This window comes from Mirounga angustirostris, unplaced genomic scaffold (genome assembly GCF_029215605.1).
Source record: "Mirounga angustirostris isolate CCGP_5_RB_7025 unplaced genomic scaffold, mMirAng1.0.hap1 SCAF_5, whole genome shotgun sequence".
Classification (NCBI taxonomy): Eukaryota; Metazoa; Chordata; class Mammalia; order Carnivora; family Phocidae; genus Mirounga; species Mirounga angustirostris.
In genome coordinates, this window is record NW_026991713.1 from 84,339,323 (window position 1) to 84,353,507 (window position 14,185).

At 43.3% G+C, this 14,185-nt stretch overlaps 2 protein-coding genes across 2 annotated transcripts; both read left to right on the forward strand.

The window, feature by feature from the left end:
* The first annotated feature begins 9,099 nt into the window (after positions 1-9,099).
* On the forward strand, positions 9,100-9,520 carry LOC123843916 (ATP synthase subunit g, mitochondrial-like). Its single transcript, XM_045873780.3, has one exon. It carries the CDS (start codon positions 9,107-9,109, stop codon positions 9,410-9,412), a length of 306 nt encoding a protein of 101 aa, XP_045729736.1. The 5' UTR covers positions 9,100-9,106; the 3' UTR covers positions 9,413-9,520.
* Positions 9,521-10,985: 1,465 nt separating this feature from the next.
* Positions 10,986-12,859, forward strand: LOC123842509 (cationic amino acid transporter 3-like). Its single transcript, XM_045871809.2, is given in 4 exon segments — positions 10,986-12,290; positions 12,336-12,652; positions 12,654-12,782; positions 12,784-12,859. Coding segments are annotated over 4 exon segments (1,827 nt in total).
* Positions 12,860-14,185: the final 1,326 nt, after the last annotated feature.

A 14,185-nucleotide genomic window follows, 5' to 3' on the forward strand; every position in this document is an offset into this window, starting at 1 on the left:
CATTGGAGATTTCGAAAGTCTGTGTCGTATCTTCTTAGGAAGGACATCGGTGTGGACTTTGCAGAATAGCAGGTCCAGTTTGATAAAGGAGTCCCCTATCACCAGAGAGCATTTGAGGGTATTCTCCCACCAGCTGTTTTTACAGCTGCTGAAGGTATCTCCCTATCTAATTTTTCTTACCTGATTTAAGAAAATTGTGGTGGGGATGGATTATAGACCAGGTCAGGCAGTAGAAGGAAAGATTACCAAGTTCTCCTGGGTTGTGTCTACATAGTGGTTTTAAAACATTGGGTCTCCAAGAGGCAGTTAACTGTTATCACAAAACATTTGCAACTTTTAATTTTAAATGCTCCTGGAGTCTTAAACTGTTTCCCCCCCTTCCCCCCTTCCCACTACCATGTACACTGTGGGCAGTACCCCTACACCAGAAGCCCAGACAACACTTATCCATGCGTGAAACCTGTTTTCTGGATTATATGTGGCAAATATTGATTTCCAGGATGTCTTTCTCTTGCCCTCTAACAGTTCTCGGGCAACTTCTCTCTGTTTTCAATTGATTCGTGTAATGTGCTTCCAGAAGGCAGATTCATTTTAACCTTAGTTTAAGCAAAATCATGTGGAAAGGTCAATTTCTTTCACTCAGTATACTACAAATTGATAAATATGATTTTTGGATTGTATTTTTTTGGTCTATCCTCGTCCCTTTTTTCTTTTATTATACAGAAATCTCAAAGCAGAGTGAGGATTAGAAAAAACAAGGGAAGAAGGATAAATAGTGTCCCTCAAAAAGTGGTGGTTAAGGCTCTCTGTTGTAGATTATGTTGCCCGAGCTGGGGTGAAGCAGATAGGTTTTGGTGGAGAAGTCATAAGGATCTATATTTGAATAAGAACTCAGGACTTTGGGGCACATGGGTGGCTCAGTCAGTTAAGTGTCTGCCTTCACTCAGGTCATGACCTCAAGGTCCTGGGATGGAGCCCCACATGAGGCTCTCTACTCAGCAAAGAGCCTGCTTCTCGCACTCCCTCTGCCTGCCACTCTGCCTACTTGTTCTCTTTCTTTCTCTCTCTCTCTCTGTCAAATACATAAATACAATCTTTAAAAAAAAAGAATTCAGGAGTTTGAGGCATGATACAAAGTTCATATGACTCAGATGATCTGGTGACTTTCCTACAACAAGACAAAGCAACACATATAACCTTTCCAAGGTAACAGGTGGTGGTATGGAGCAGCTACCTAAGGCTATGAGAGGAACCAAGCACAGTCTGGTGAGAAAGGACAGAGATACAGAGACAGCCTAGTCCTTGCATAAGACAGAAGGACACATTTAAAGATATGAAAGAAGATAACCAGAGAGATAGTTGGCCTTTCCTAAGCCACCCTGTGTGCAGTGTATTACTGAGGGTGTGTACTGGGAGGAGGTACATGGAAGAAGGAGCCGTGGGCTCCGACCACTCACAACTGCTAGTCTAAAAGTAGAGACAGAGTATAATGATGGATGGGACCACTGGATAGATTTCTAGATTCTCTTCTTATAAGGAAAGTAAGGATTTGTGGGGGGAGACAAAGCTGTTTAGAAAGTCTTCTTGGAAAAAAAATGAGTGTGGATCAGTGCTCATTGTAGACAAAGGCCATCCTACGTTACACTTGTAGTTTGGAAAATAAGATGGACAGGCAGATGGATTCCCTTCCACTGTTTTCTCCTGAGGACTTTTATTAAGTGTTCTGTGTTGACAGGATTAAGGGTTGAGAAAAGAGAGTAGAGAACCGTAGGGGGAAGTAAAGAAGAAATTGATTTTCACTGTTGACATCCATGTATCACATCACTTTCTAATCCCTTAATTGCACACCCCTCCTGGCTTTCCCAGCTCTCTTTCTGATTCTTGTTTGGAAAATCTAATTCTGGTTCTTCCTGGCAGCCCATCTAATTTCTGAAGACCTCTAGAAGGAGAAGCTCAGGCTTTTCTCATTTGTCAAGATGATCACCTTGTTTTGGAGGGGAAGAAATGTTAAGAATTTCCAAAACTGGATTGTGTCTGACTCTAAACCCGGAAATGTGTCAAATCATGTGTAAGGAAAGTTGCACTTGTCTTTGTCTTCTCTGAAGTTATCCCAGAGGTACCAAGAAAAGCCACCTTGTTCACAACCATCCCAGAATGATACTAGATTATCTGGAGTCTATACAGCCTCTGGAGAAGTTCTAGCTCTCTGATTGCTTACCTTATAATGGTGCAATGATACCAGTGTGGTATCTGCTTGTAGCAGGGTCTCCATAGGTATTGTGGGAAAGAAGCAAAAATGTTTTTTTCTATATCTACATAGATTTGGGTCTACATTTGGGTGGGTGGATTTGATCTACAAACTGTTGGTTTGCTGTGTATAAGTCTACATCAGGATGGGTTTTCACTGGCTTTGAATTCAGCCTCTGCCAGACTAGGATGGGATTTGGGAGGTGTAGTGCTGGGCTTGGTAGGGTAGGTAAGTGAGTTGGAGGACGTGGCTGTGTTCCCTCTTGGTCTAATGAGCAGACAGTCTGGCAGCTGCCATGCCTTCAAGTTCAAGTCTTGGTTGTACCTAGTGATATTTATTTGCAGAATTAGGATTTCTAGTCTCGTTGAGAGTACAAGAAGTAGGTTCTACCCTAGGGAGTTTTTATTTTAGAAAGGAAGACAAAGTCTTCTTCCCAGTAACATGTAAACAGAATAAAATAGAAAGTAAGATCAGAGATAGGAGGATGCCTGGTAAATGATCCATTTGGTGAGGTTGTTCTCTGAAGACTCCTGGGAGATACATTGGGATACTTATTTTCTTAAGTATGAGCTGAATTTGGTTTCTTCAGCTTTCTTTCCAACCTTTCAGGGAAGCTATGTGGTCTTTCCTTCCCTTTCGCCCATGGAAGAAATTATACATTCATTACTACTGCAGTAGTATCTCTCTTTTTTCCTTTTCTACACAGACCAAGACGGAAAATAATAATAATTACTAATAATAATTACATATAATAATAATTACATATTAATTATATGCAATTAAATAATAATAATAATAATTATTATTATTATTATTATTATATCTTAGTATCTAGATCTGCACTAATATCTGTAGCAAATATTTAACTGGATCTCTCTAGTAGGACAAGCTGGATTTACGGGCTCAATGTGTGATGGAATTTGTTTTGTGTTTTTAGTTGTGGCAGGGAAGGAAGGCTCTATTTTTTGGATCATGGCCAAAGCTGAAGATGTAGCTTGAACAGATGTTTTCCTGGGAAACAGTTATACACAGTGCCAAAATGGGGTAATTCCTTCCTCTTCCATGCAGCCTCCTCAGGCTGGCAAATGGTGCACAGAAAATACTCACTAGTCTTGCCAACACGGGAAAATGAGGTCCTTCCTACTACTCTTACCTTTCATCAACTAGTTAGCTATCTGGGATCTTGACATATCCTTGCCTTGACTCTTCATTTCTGATTGCAGAATATCTTTCCTGGTTCATAGTTTATGTATCTTTTCCTTATTTTGTCAGGAGATGTTCACGAAATGCCCTTAATTTTAAGTTCCCAGAGGGGTGAATTCTCTATTTGCCACCGTTATCTTGTACTGTGTGTAACTGAGTGTTTGAGGATTTGGGGGTAACGGTGGCAGTATTATAATTTAGGGGGAAGAAAAATGTTGCTTTTACTTGAGTTCTTTTGCACAAAGAATCAGTGTGGTGCCTGAATTTTCTAATTTAGATTTTGCCTTTATATTCATTTATACTTAGTTGAAATCTGATCTTTAATAGATTGAATCTAGTCTTTCTTAGAAACTTTTTGTAGTTTCTACTTGAGAGACCATCCAATATCTCACTTTAGACCCAACCAGAATGTACACAGAACCTATCTGTATAGTTATTTACAGACAGTACAGGAAAAATGGTAGCAAATACAGAAAATTATTTTTTCTGTGAGCTTACACTGTAAGGGCATTTTATGGACACTTCCCTTTCCTCCTGAAACAAGTGAAATCCTATTCTACACAGCATTCAATCTATCGAGTGTTGTACACTCCTCCCTTCTGCAAGGTAGCCTTACATGTAGTTATTGCAGTTTGAGTATCATGTCATGTTGCCTGATGTCAAAGCATTAGGTGATTTATTTTCCAAATAAAGTAAAGCAGTGCAAGGAATAAAACTCTGTATTGTCTGTTCAGTTGTCACACATCAAGGGGATGACACTGGGGCAAATCAGAAATGATACAGATAATGCACTTTGTCTCAGCTGACTTGTGATACTTCCTTTTTACTTTCACTTTGTTGTGGTGAAAGAGACTTTGACCTTGGTTCTTGTGTCAGATCTCTGACATCCAAACTGGGCTGTAGAGCCTGGGCGTATTTCCTTGGCTGTGGCCAGTTAGCTCTTTGTGACTCAGGCTTCAGCTGGTGAAGGAAAAGCAAGATGAAAACATCATCAGGCAGAAGTTCTGCTCCTGGGCTCCACCTCATCTCTACCACTCCTGTCCTCTTCCCTAACTGGGTGTTAACCCAGTACAGAATTCTAGTCCAGTGAGTTATACCCCTGAACATGAATGAGGGGAGAGCATGGGGCAAAGCACACTAGAGAGATCATATATCTATCTGTAGTTGTGACCAGAGAAGCTTCCAGAAGGAGGGTCATGTTGAACACGGTTTGGAAAGAGCATGTTCTAGTCAGAGAGGAACAGTTTGTGTGAGGGCTGATGTTAATGCCAGCAAGATGTGCATGTGTGGGGAAAGATTTGTGCTGTTCAAGCAGGAGCCACAGAAAAGGTTATAGTAGGAATAAGTGGTAGAACAACAGTGAAAAGAATGCCTTGTAAATACAATCTTGGAAGACTGGACTTAATAGAGAGGAGGAAACTGCAGGTCTGATTGGGAGTGTGTGTGTGTGTGTGTGTGTGTGTGTGTGTGTGTCTGTTTCGGTCTGTCTGTCTTTTTAAGAGTTGATGTAAGTATCATTTTCCAGAAGGAGGGCAGAGAGCACTCACACTTCTGTTTTCTCATGCAATGTAGTAGTCAAGAAGAATGTGATTTAGGGCTTATCCTGCTTCCAGAAAAGACATCACTCTCTGATGGCTGCTGGGTGAATTTGAATGAGAGCTAAGAGGATCTCATTGTTTAAAGTTACCAATTTTCTGGCTCAGGAGGGTGGTCCAGGAAATATGGTAGGTGGCTGGCCCTGGATATGCAACATTTGTAAAGGGTAGGAACCTACTAGATAGAGGTCAAGTGTGGACAAGGTTCTAAGTGTCCAAGTGGCAACATGTGAAACTCTCACTTTCTTTAGGGTTTCCATCACACCCAGAGTAACAGCCAAAGTCCTCACAGTGACTCTCAGACCTGACATGAAGGATCTGGCTTCCTGCTTTCTCTCCGACCTCATCCCTTACTGCTTCCCCCTCACTCACTATGTCCTGGTCCCCTAGGCCTCCTTTGTTATTCCTCAAAAACAGCCAACTACCACTTCACACCCATTAGGATGGCTGCTATTAAAAAACAAAGGATATGGAGTATTGGAGAGGATGTGGAGCAACTGAGATTCTTCTGCATTGCTGGTGGGAATGAAAAATGGTACAAGCGCTATTGAAAACAGTATGGTGATTTAAAAAAAATATTAAATATGCAATTACCATATGACCCAACAATCCTATTTCTGGGTATATATCCCACAGAATTGAAAGCAGGGACTCAAAAAGATTTTGTATACCCATATTCATAACAGCATTATTCCCAAATTCTGAAATGTGAAACAACCTACATGACCATCAATGGATGAATGGACAAACAAGATGTAGGATATATACACAATGGAATATTATTTAGCCTAAAAGAGGAAGGTCATTCTCTATATGCTACAACATGACTGAACCTTGAGACATTATGCTAAGTGAAATAAGCAGGTCACAAAGGGCAATATTGTAGGATTCCACTTATATGAGTTACCAAGAGTAGTTAAAGTCAGAGAGACAGGAAGTAGAATGGTGGTTGCCAGGAACTGCAGGGAGGGAAGAATGCGGAGCTACTCTTTAATGGGTACAGAGTTTCAGCTGAGGAAGATGAACAAGTTCTGGAGATGGATCATGGTGATGGTTGTACAACAGTGTGAAGTGAGGCTGTCTTGGACAACCCATTTTAAAATCACAACACTGATTCTGAGCACATCCTAACCTTTTCTTGCTTTCCTTTTCTCTGCAACAATGATTGCAAATCCAACACGATATATATTCATGTTCCTTGTGTGTTTATTGTTTGATTCCTATTGTAGAAATGTTAGCAAACTGAGTGGAGGGATTTCTGTGTTTTTGTTTGCTTTATTTCCACTGCTGAATAAATGGGGAGCAGTCTATTTGTTGAATGAATAAATGAAAGAACATGATTGAACACAGACTTCTAGAGAAGACAGAAACAGAAAGAGAAAATGAGAAGATTCCTTTTTTCATTTGGTTTTGTAAACTAATTTCTTCTATACTTAGATATGAATTTGACCCCAGTGTTCATGGTGGCTTTTGTTCTGTTTACCTTTTCATATGTATTCTGACCTCTTTCCACTATGGAAGTGTTGGTGTACACATGCACCATACTTACTATTATTTAAAGCTCTTGCTCTGAACTCAAAGCCTCGAGTATTCCTTGTATTCCTTATATTCCTGACTGCTCCCTTCCAGAGTTGCAGGGCTGCTTGAATTAGAAAATCAGTAACTCTGGGGAAGCTCAGCTCTCCAAAGAGGTTTATACTTGTTTGTTTGGGAGCCACTGGTTTGATTGGCTCTGGAGTTTTCATTGCCTGTAAATTTTAAGGAGGACGAGAGAATTTATACACTTTGGGAGGAAGGAGCTGTGCTTGGACACAGAGGATTAGTGTAATCTCTGGAGATGTTGCATTTAAAGTCCACTTCTCTGAAACTTTGAGAACTTGAAAATAATTATTGAACAGACTCATTAGCCTTCCTCTCAAGTCTCTATCAAACTTCTTACAAAGCAACTGGTATCCAAACTATTTTTGAAGTTATTTAGGAGGAGCTACAAGGCCAATTTCCTGATGGCAGGAGTGTTAACACCCATCCATAGGAACTAGAGAAACTTACTGCCTTGGAAAAATGTTTTGAAAAGGAAAGGTCCATAGTGAGGGCAATACACTTCTCAGAGACAGAGGAGTGACACAATGACTTCCAGGACAAAAGAGAGTGGGTGTAGCTGGCTGGGAAAACAAAACAGTGTGCAATTTAGTGGGTGGATTGTTGGATTTGACAGGAGTTCTTCTTGACCACATGGGATGGAACTTTTGTTTTGGAGTTTGGAGGGAGCTCAGAGACTAAGAGAAATGCAGGGAGGAGGAGAGAGGGAAGGGGGAGTCTGGGGCATTATGGAATTCATACAAGCTGTCTTCATGTTCCCTGGCCCCTGTCTGCATTTCTTTAAGCATCTCCCGTGAGCAAGCACAATCTTTGGAAGAGACCGTTTCCTAAATAAACTGACAGTCATAGACCCAGGGCCCTCCTTAGGAAATGCCCTCAGAAAATGCACTTGAAATAAATGATGGTGCATGTTCTAGTCTCCTATTTATATCTCTCTTTGGCCCTTTCACTCTTTTTATAAATAAACTTTAAAAAATCTTCTAGGAATATCAAGATATAGTAGTCAATCAATTCATCTATATATTCATTTTCTCTGTCCTAAATGCCTCTTTTGTTTGCTTGCTACAATTATGAGCAGATCCTTGTCCTGTGTGGTGAGGGTTGGAGATGGGAATGTGGAATCTAGAATGAGGAGGCATACAGATCCTGGTCCAGCCCTTGGAAGCTTTTAGACTATAAAGAAATTTAAGTGACAAACCCAGGACACCACCAGACAGAAAGGGAAAATTAGTTTCAGCTGAACATCAGGACAGGCTGTGAGTGCTGGTGGGAAGGGGAGGAAGGTTGGAGATGGGGATCAGTCTGGATGGCTTAGGAAAGTTTTCCTAGATGGGGAGGGGAAAGGTTGTAGAATAGTGTTGAGAAGAGCTAGAGAGTCAAGATTGGGCAGAAAGGAGTGAGGAGGGCATCCCTGGCAGGACAGGTACTTACACAGGCCACAGGCTCATCCCAGGAATGGTAAGTCAGGATGTGAGGAGCTGAGTTAGGACGGAGGTAATGGGCCTGAAGTTTGGGGTAGAATTAGGGCAGGGCTCTGACAGCTGGGTCAGAGAGGCTGGACTGAATATAAACCATTGGAACAATCACAAATTATTGCACGAGGAAAGGTCATTTCTGAACATGGCATTTGAGGATGATGTTTCTCTGTGTTGTTACGAGCTGGATTTGTGGTAGTCTCCCTCAGGATTCCCAATCATCGGTTTGCTTTTTCTTCTGTAATTTTGCTTGTTCATTTGTTTGTTCTGCCTGCTTCTGTTGGAGTCATAAAATATGATTATTTAATTCCCAGATGTTCCATTCTTTAGGTTGTTTCTGTGGTATCTTCATATTCTGTAGGCCCAATGTCCCTTATCTTCAGTAAAAGTGGGAAGAGCATAAGGACCTGCACAACATAGTTGAGAGAAACAGAAATTATCAAAAGCATTACCCATCTCTGACCCTGCCATTCAGATGGTCCTCCTTCAGGATTCCTGCTCAGGGTCCATGATGGAGTAGATAAGGAGTCTAGATGGATTTGTAGATAGAAGGTCTGACCCATAACCCAAAGGTTCCTTTTGATCATATATAGAGAAGACTTTTCAATTTTGACTTGATCTTTCTGTCTTTAAAAACCTCTGACAACATTTCCTAAAATTCTTTCAGACCAAAGGCTGAGTAGGAAGGACAGTGAGGGCTGCATGACTTTGTTTTCTCTGTTCTCCACTACTCATTTCTGGGGCATTGCTGTGAATTGTTCAACAACAGCCTTGCTCCCCTTGAGGACGGGAAAATTTGAATTGCAGCAGGGGAGGAGGGGGAAGGAGGATCCACATGCAGGGTTTGTTCATTAAGCAAATAGAGTTGATATATTCAGACAATGGTTTGTGGGAGTTAAAAAAAAAACTCCTTGTGAAAAATTAACAGACAGGGTGGGGTGACATTCAGTGGCCATCCGGGGCGATGGACCTTCCAGCTTGGAACCATGGCCCAGTTTGTCTGTAACCTCGAGGAGAAGGCCCCGGCGCTGGTGAACACTGCTTACTCAAAGCCTCAACTGGCCACATTTTGGCACTATGCCAGGGTTGAGCTGGTTCCTCCAACCCCTGTTGAGATCCCTACAGCTATTCAGAGCTTGAAAAAAATAGTCAAGAGTGCTCAGACCGGTAGCTTCAAACAGCTCACAGTTAAGGAAGCTCTGCTGAATGGTTTGGTGGCCACCGAGGTGTGGACGTGGTTTTATGTCGGCGAGATCATAGGCAAGCGTGGCATCATTGGCTATAATGTTTGAAGGCTAATCTTTAACATCTGTTTATATGTGACTTATTATTTGAGTGTTCTTGGACCATGTGTGATCAGACTGGTATTTGAATAAAAGAAGATAATGTATCAAAAAAAATTTAACAGATAGTTACAAGTGAATATCTTGTAGGGCAGATTCTCCAGGCCCTGGCAGCTGACGTCCCAGATGGCTCAGGGTATGTAGAGAGCACAGTGTGGCCAGTGAGGAGACTGTCTGCAGAAGTGCGCTCACCTTCTCTCCTGGAACCCAGAGAGGGAGGGGACAGAAGGAGTTGTCTTGGTTGTGAACTACTGAGCTAGGTGACTCATTTCTTTTCTCCCTACCCATCACACTTTCTCTTCATACCCATCACACTTTCATAAAAAAAGTTAGTGAATTTTTACCTGGTTGCTTTGGGTGAGGTGTACTGAATGTCAAAATTCACAAAATAGCTTTTCTGGCTCCTCTCCCTTCTCAGTAATGGACCCTGGGTTGGCCGCTGCCCCCATTTCTCTAGTGTTTCCTTCCCAGACAGCCTGGTCCTCTCCTTCTTGCAGGTGGTTATGAAGGTCCTGCCCCTTTCTCCCTCCTCTCTGTTCACAGCGCACCTGTGGGCCTAGGTGGGGAAAGGGAAGGGGTGGACTGTACATTCTTGGTTATCTGCACAGCTGAATGGATGATGCAGACTGAGAAGAAAGAGGGCCACAGTGCCATCTGACCTTGGTTAGCTGATTTTGGGACTAAGCGTTTTAAGACCGGTGGACCAATATTTGTATTTTAAACTCAGATGATATTTAAAAAATGGGTCTGTAGGGGCGTCTGGGTGGTTCAGTCGTTAAGCATCTGCCTTTGGCTCAGGTCATGATCTCAGGGTCCTGGGATCGAGCCCCGCATCGGGCTCCCTGCTCTGCGGGGAGCCTGCTTCTCCCTCTCCCACTCCCGCTGCTTGTGTTCCCTCTCTCACTGGTTCTCTCTCTGTCAAATAAATAAATAAAGTCTTAAAAAAAATGGGTCTGTAATTGCAACAAGGCCCACTAGTTCCATGAATTAATGTGTCATAACTCATGCTCAAGCACCGCACACGCATCTTGTGTGAATTACTGCACAATACATTCATGTCCTGCTGTGTCTTACAGCTTTAATTAGTACATGAAGCTACATGATTATTCCATGTGGTGTATAAAAAAGGAGAATGTTGGGAAGTATTTGGTCCTTTTTCTGGGGTGGGGAAAGCAAGGTTGATCTTTCTATGATGTCCTTTGGTGTCATTTTCTGGGATATTTGGGCTGCAACAGGTGACATGTTATTTCTGAGTTTTGGTTGGTGGGTTGAATAATAGGTTCAGTAAATATTTATTGTTTACCATGTCTTAGGCATTATGGAGGGAGAGCACATACCAGAAGAAATATAATGCAATAGCTTTGAAGTCTGCACAACCAATCGAGGCATCCTCAACCCAACTTGGCTTAACTCAGCTCACTGAATCTGATTTGAGACTTAAGGATCCCTAGGCTTGATACAGCTCTTTGTAGCTCTTTGCAGCTCTTCACAGCTCCTAGGATCTTCCTAAATCCCAGCTAGAATGCTGCGTCAAGCACTTCACAGATTTGGTCAAAAGCTGGCGCACAGACCTACACTGCAACAACCTGGGGCTGAGCCTGCCCCTGCCAGAAGACTGAGCGCTCTGGATTTAGTGGCCCTGGGTGTTGGCCGCACACTGCGTGCAGGTGTGTGTATTCTGGCTGGTGAGGTGGCTAGGGATCAAGCAGGACCATCGATTGTGATCTGCTTGTTGGTGGCGGGCCTATTTTCTTCACTGGCTGTGCTGTTCTATGCAGAGTTTAGTGCCCGGCTTCCCCATTCTGGCTCTGTGTATCTCTACAGTTATGTCACTGTAGGTGAACTTGGGGCTTTCATCACTGGCTGGATCCTCATCCTCAACAATGTTGCTGGATTAGCCATTAGGATCTGGGCCTGGACCTTAGCTTTGGACGACCTTTTTGGAAAGAAGATCTCTCAGACCTTCCAGGAGACCATTTCACCCCATGTTCCTGGTGTCTTTGCAGAAATTCTAGGCTTCTTTGTTATGTTCCTTGTGTTACTGCTCTTGGAATTGCTTACTCGGAACGTTAGGCAGCTTTCCCTGATTACCAAAGTGGTCACAGCGGTGCACCTTTTGGTTCTCAGTTTTGTTATCATCTCTGGCTTCATGAAGGGGGACCTGCACAAATGGAAGCTTACAGAAGAGGACTACGTACAGGCTGGACTCAATGACACCTCTGGCTTGGGCCCTCTGGGCTATGGAGGATTTGTGCCTTTTGGCTTCCAGGGGATTCTCCGCGGAACAGCTACCTGTATATATGCTTTTACAGGTCTCAGCATTATTATTACCAGAGTCGAAGTAGCCCAGACTCTCCGGCATTCCATTCCCATGTTCATTGTGATTTCACTGCTCATCTGCATTTTGGTGTATTTTGGTGTCTTTTTGGTGCCTTACTACCAACTTCGACCCGGGAGCACCTTGCCTGAGGCATTTCTCCATATTGGCTGGGCCCCTGCCTACTATGTTGTAACTTTTGCATTCCTCTGTAGTCTTTCTGTCAGCCTCTTGGGCTTTATGTTCCCCATACATCAACTGATCTCCATGATGGCACAGGATGCCCTCCTGTTCCCTGTCCTTGCCAGGATCCAAACCAGCATATACACGCCCATTGTGGTCACTGTGATCTTTGGCATTTTTGCAGCAATCACAGTATTCTTGTTTGGATTCGCTGATCTCCTGGACCTCATGTCAGTTGGGGCCCTGCTAGCTTACTCTCTGCTGGCTTTTAGTGTTCTCATCCTCAGGTATGAGCCTGAGAGGAAGAATGGGGGAAATGAAGCAGAGGTGCAGGAGGAGAATGAGGGAAATGAAACAGAGGTGCAGGAGGAGAATGAGAGAAATGAGGCACAGGTGCAGGAGGAGAATGGATCTGCAGCAGAGAAGCTGACTCTACAGGGACTATTCTTTCCAGGCAGCCCCACCCCCACTCCGCTCTCTGGCCGGGTTGTCGTTGTTTGCTCCTCACTGCTTGTTCTGCTGCTGACTCTTCTCTGCCTGGTGCTGGCCCAGTGGCCAGGTCTGCTCTCTGGAGACCCAGCGCCGATCACAGTGGTTGTGCTGCTCCTGGTGCTCATCACTGGGATCACTGGGGTCATCTGGAGGCAGCCACAGAGCTCTGCTCCCCTTCAGTTTAAGGTCCCTGCTGTGCCCACTCCTGAGCATCTTTGTGAATGTTTGCCTTATGATGCAGATGACAGCTGCCACCTGGGCCCGATTTGGTGTCTGGATGCTGATTGGGTTTGTTCTCTACTTCGGCTATGGGATCCAGCACAGCCTCGTTGCACAAGCCCACTTCAGTTAGGGCCAAAACTGTAGACTTTGAACTCAGTAGTGCCAGTCTGTATTTGGTTTGACATCATCACACCTGAAAGCACTTTAGACCCTCTGCTCAATAATGAAGAATATTCTCAAAGTCACAGTTAGGGGTGGGTGGAGAGAAGCCAGAAATAGTACTCTGCTCAGCGGTGCTCAAACTTCAGCAGACATCACCTCACCTGGAGGACTTCTGAAAACAGATTACTGGGCCCTGCCCCCAGTGTTTGAAATTCACTAGGTCTGAGTGGGGCTCAGAATTCCTACTTCTAACAGGTTTCCAGGTGATGCTGATGTTGCTGGTCCAGGGACCACACTTTGAAAACCAGAGCTCCAGCTAAAGCCTCTCCGAATGTAAAGATGAAGGGAGGGAAACAAAGGTGCTCTTTTAACACTTATCTTCATTTAATGGAACACTTAGATTAAAATATCATGGTTAATCCTTTCACAGTGGGGAAATCATAGTGAATCACTTTATAATGTATATGCATATCAAATCACCACAGTATATACTTTATATTATCTTACAGTTTTATATGTCAGGTGGACCTCAATAAAGCTGAAATAAAAAAATAAAATACCACAGTTATCTGAGTGTCTTTATTTTCTTTATTTTGTTCCCTGATTGTAGACCACAGGTAAGGAGTGTATCTTGTTCACATTTCCAGAGCATCCAGCTGGGGGCCAGGCATATAATGAGCATTTAATAAATTTATGTTAAATTTAATTGAGCCTCACACATTTCTTTGGTACAGAAAATTCTCCTTCCTTTTAGGCTAGCACTGTGCTTCTCCTTTAAAACTATCTTCTGAGAGACCTCCTTGACAAACAGTATTTCTCTCCATCCAGAACTGTCTGTACCCAACATCTAGAACTGTACCCAGGCACTTCTAATTTTGCCTTTGTTTGGCTATGCCTGAGTTCCTGTGACTATCCTGTCTTTTCCATCAGAGTGGAATCTTGCTCAGGGCAAAGAGTAAGTTCTCCCCTTCCTCTAGACTCAACCTTAAGAACAGTGCTGTTCATTCAAAGAGCAACAGGAAAAACACAGCCCTGGGTCAGGAGAGCACCTGAAAGGACCTCCCTTGGTTCAGCTCCATCTATTCCCCTGCAATCTGGGGAGGGGCCAGAAGTAGTGAAAGTCACAGAAGGCCCAACCTGCTGACTCCAGGGAATCCCTGAAGAGGAGAATGGCTCCAGCGTGGGCACAACAGGCATCCTTCTTGATGCCAGTTTTATGCTTTGGTATAAGAGGGCCAGTGTTTTTCTATTGCATTTATGTATGGGGCCTGCCCCAGGAGGGAGGGATAGGAAGCTACTTTCTTACTTGTGGAATTTCTCATGTTCCCAACAAGGATTAGGTGACT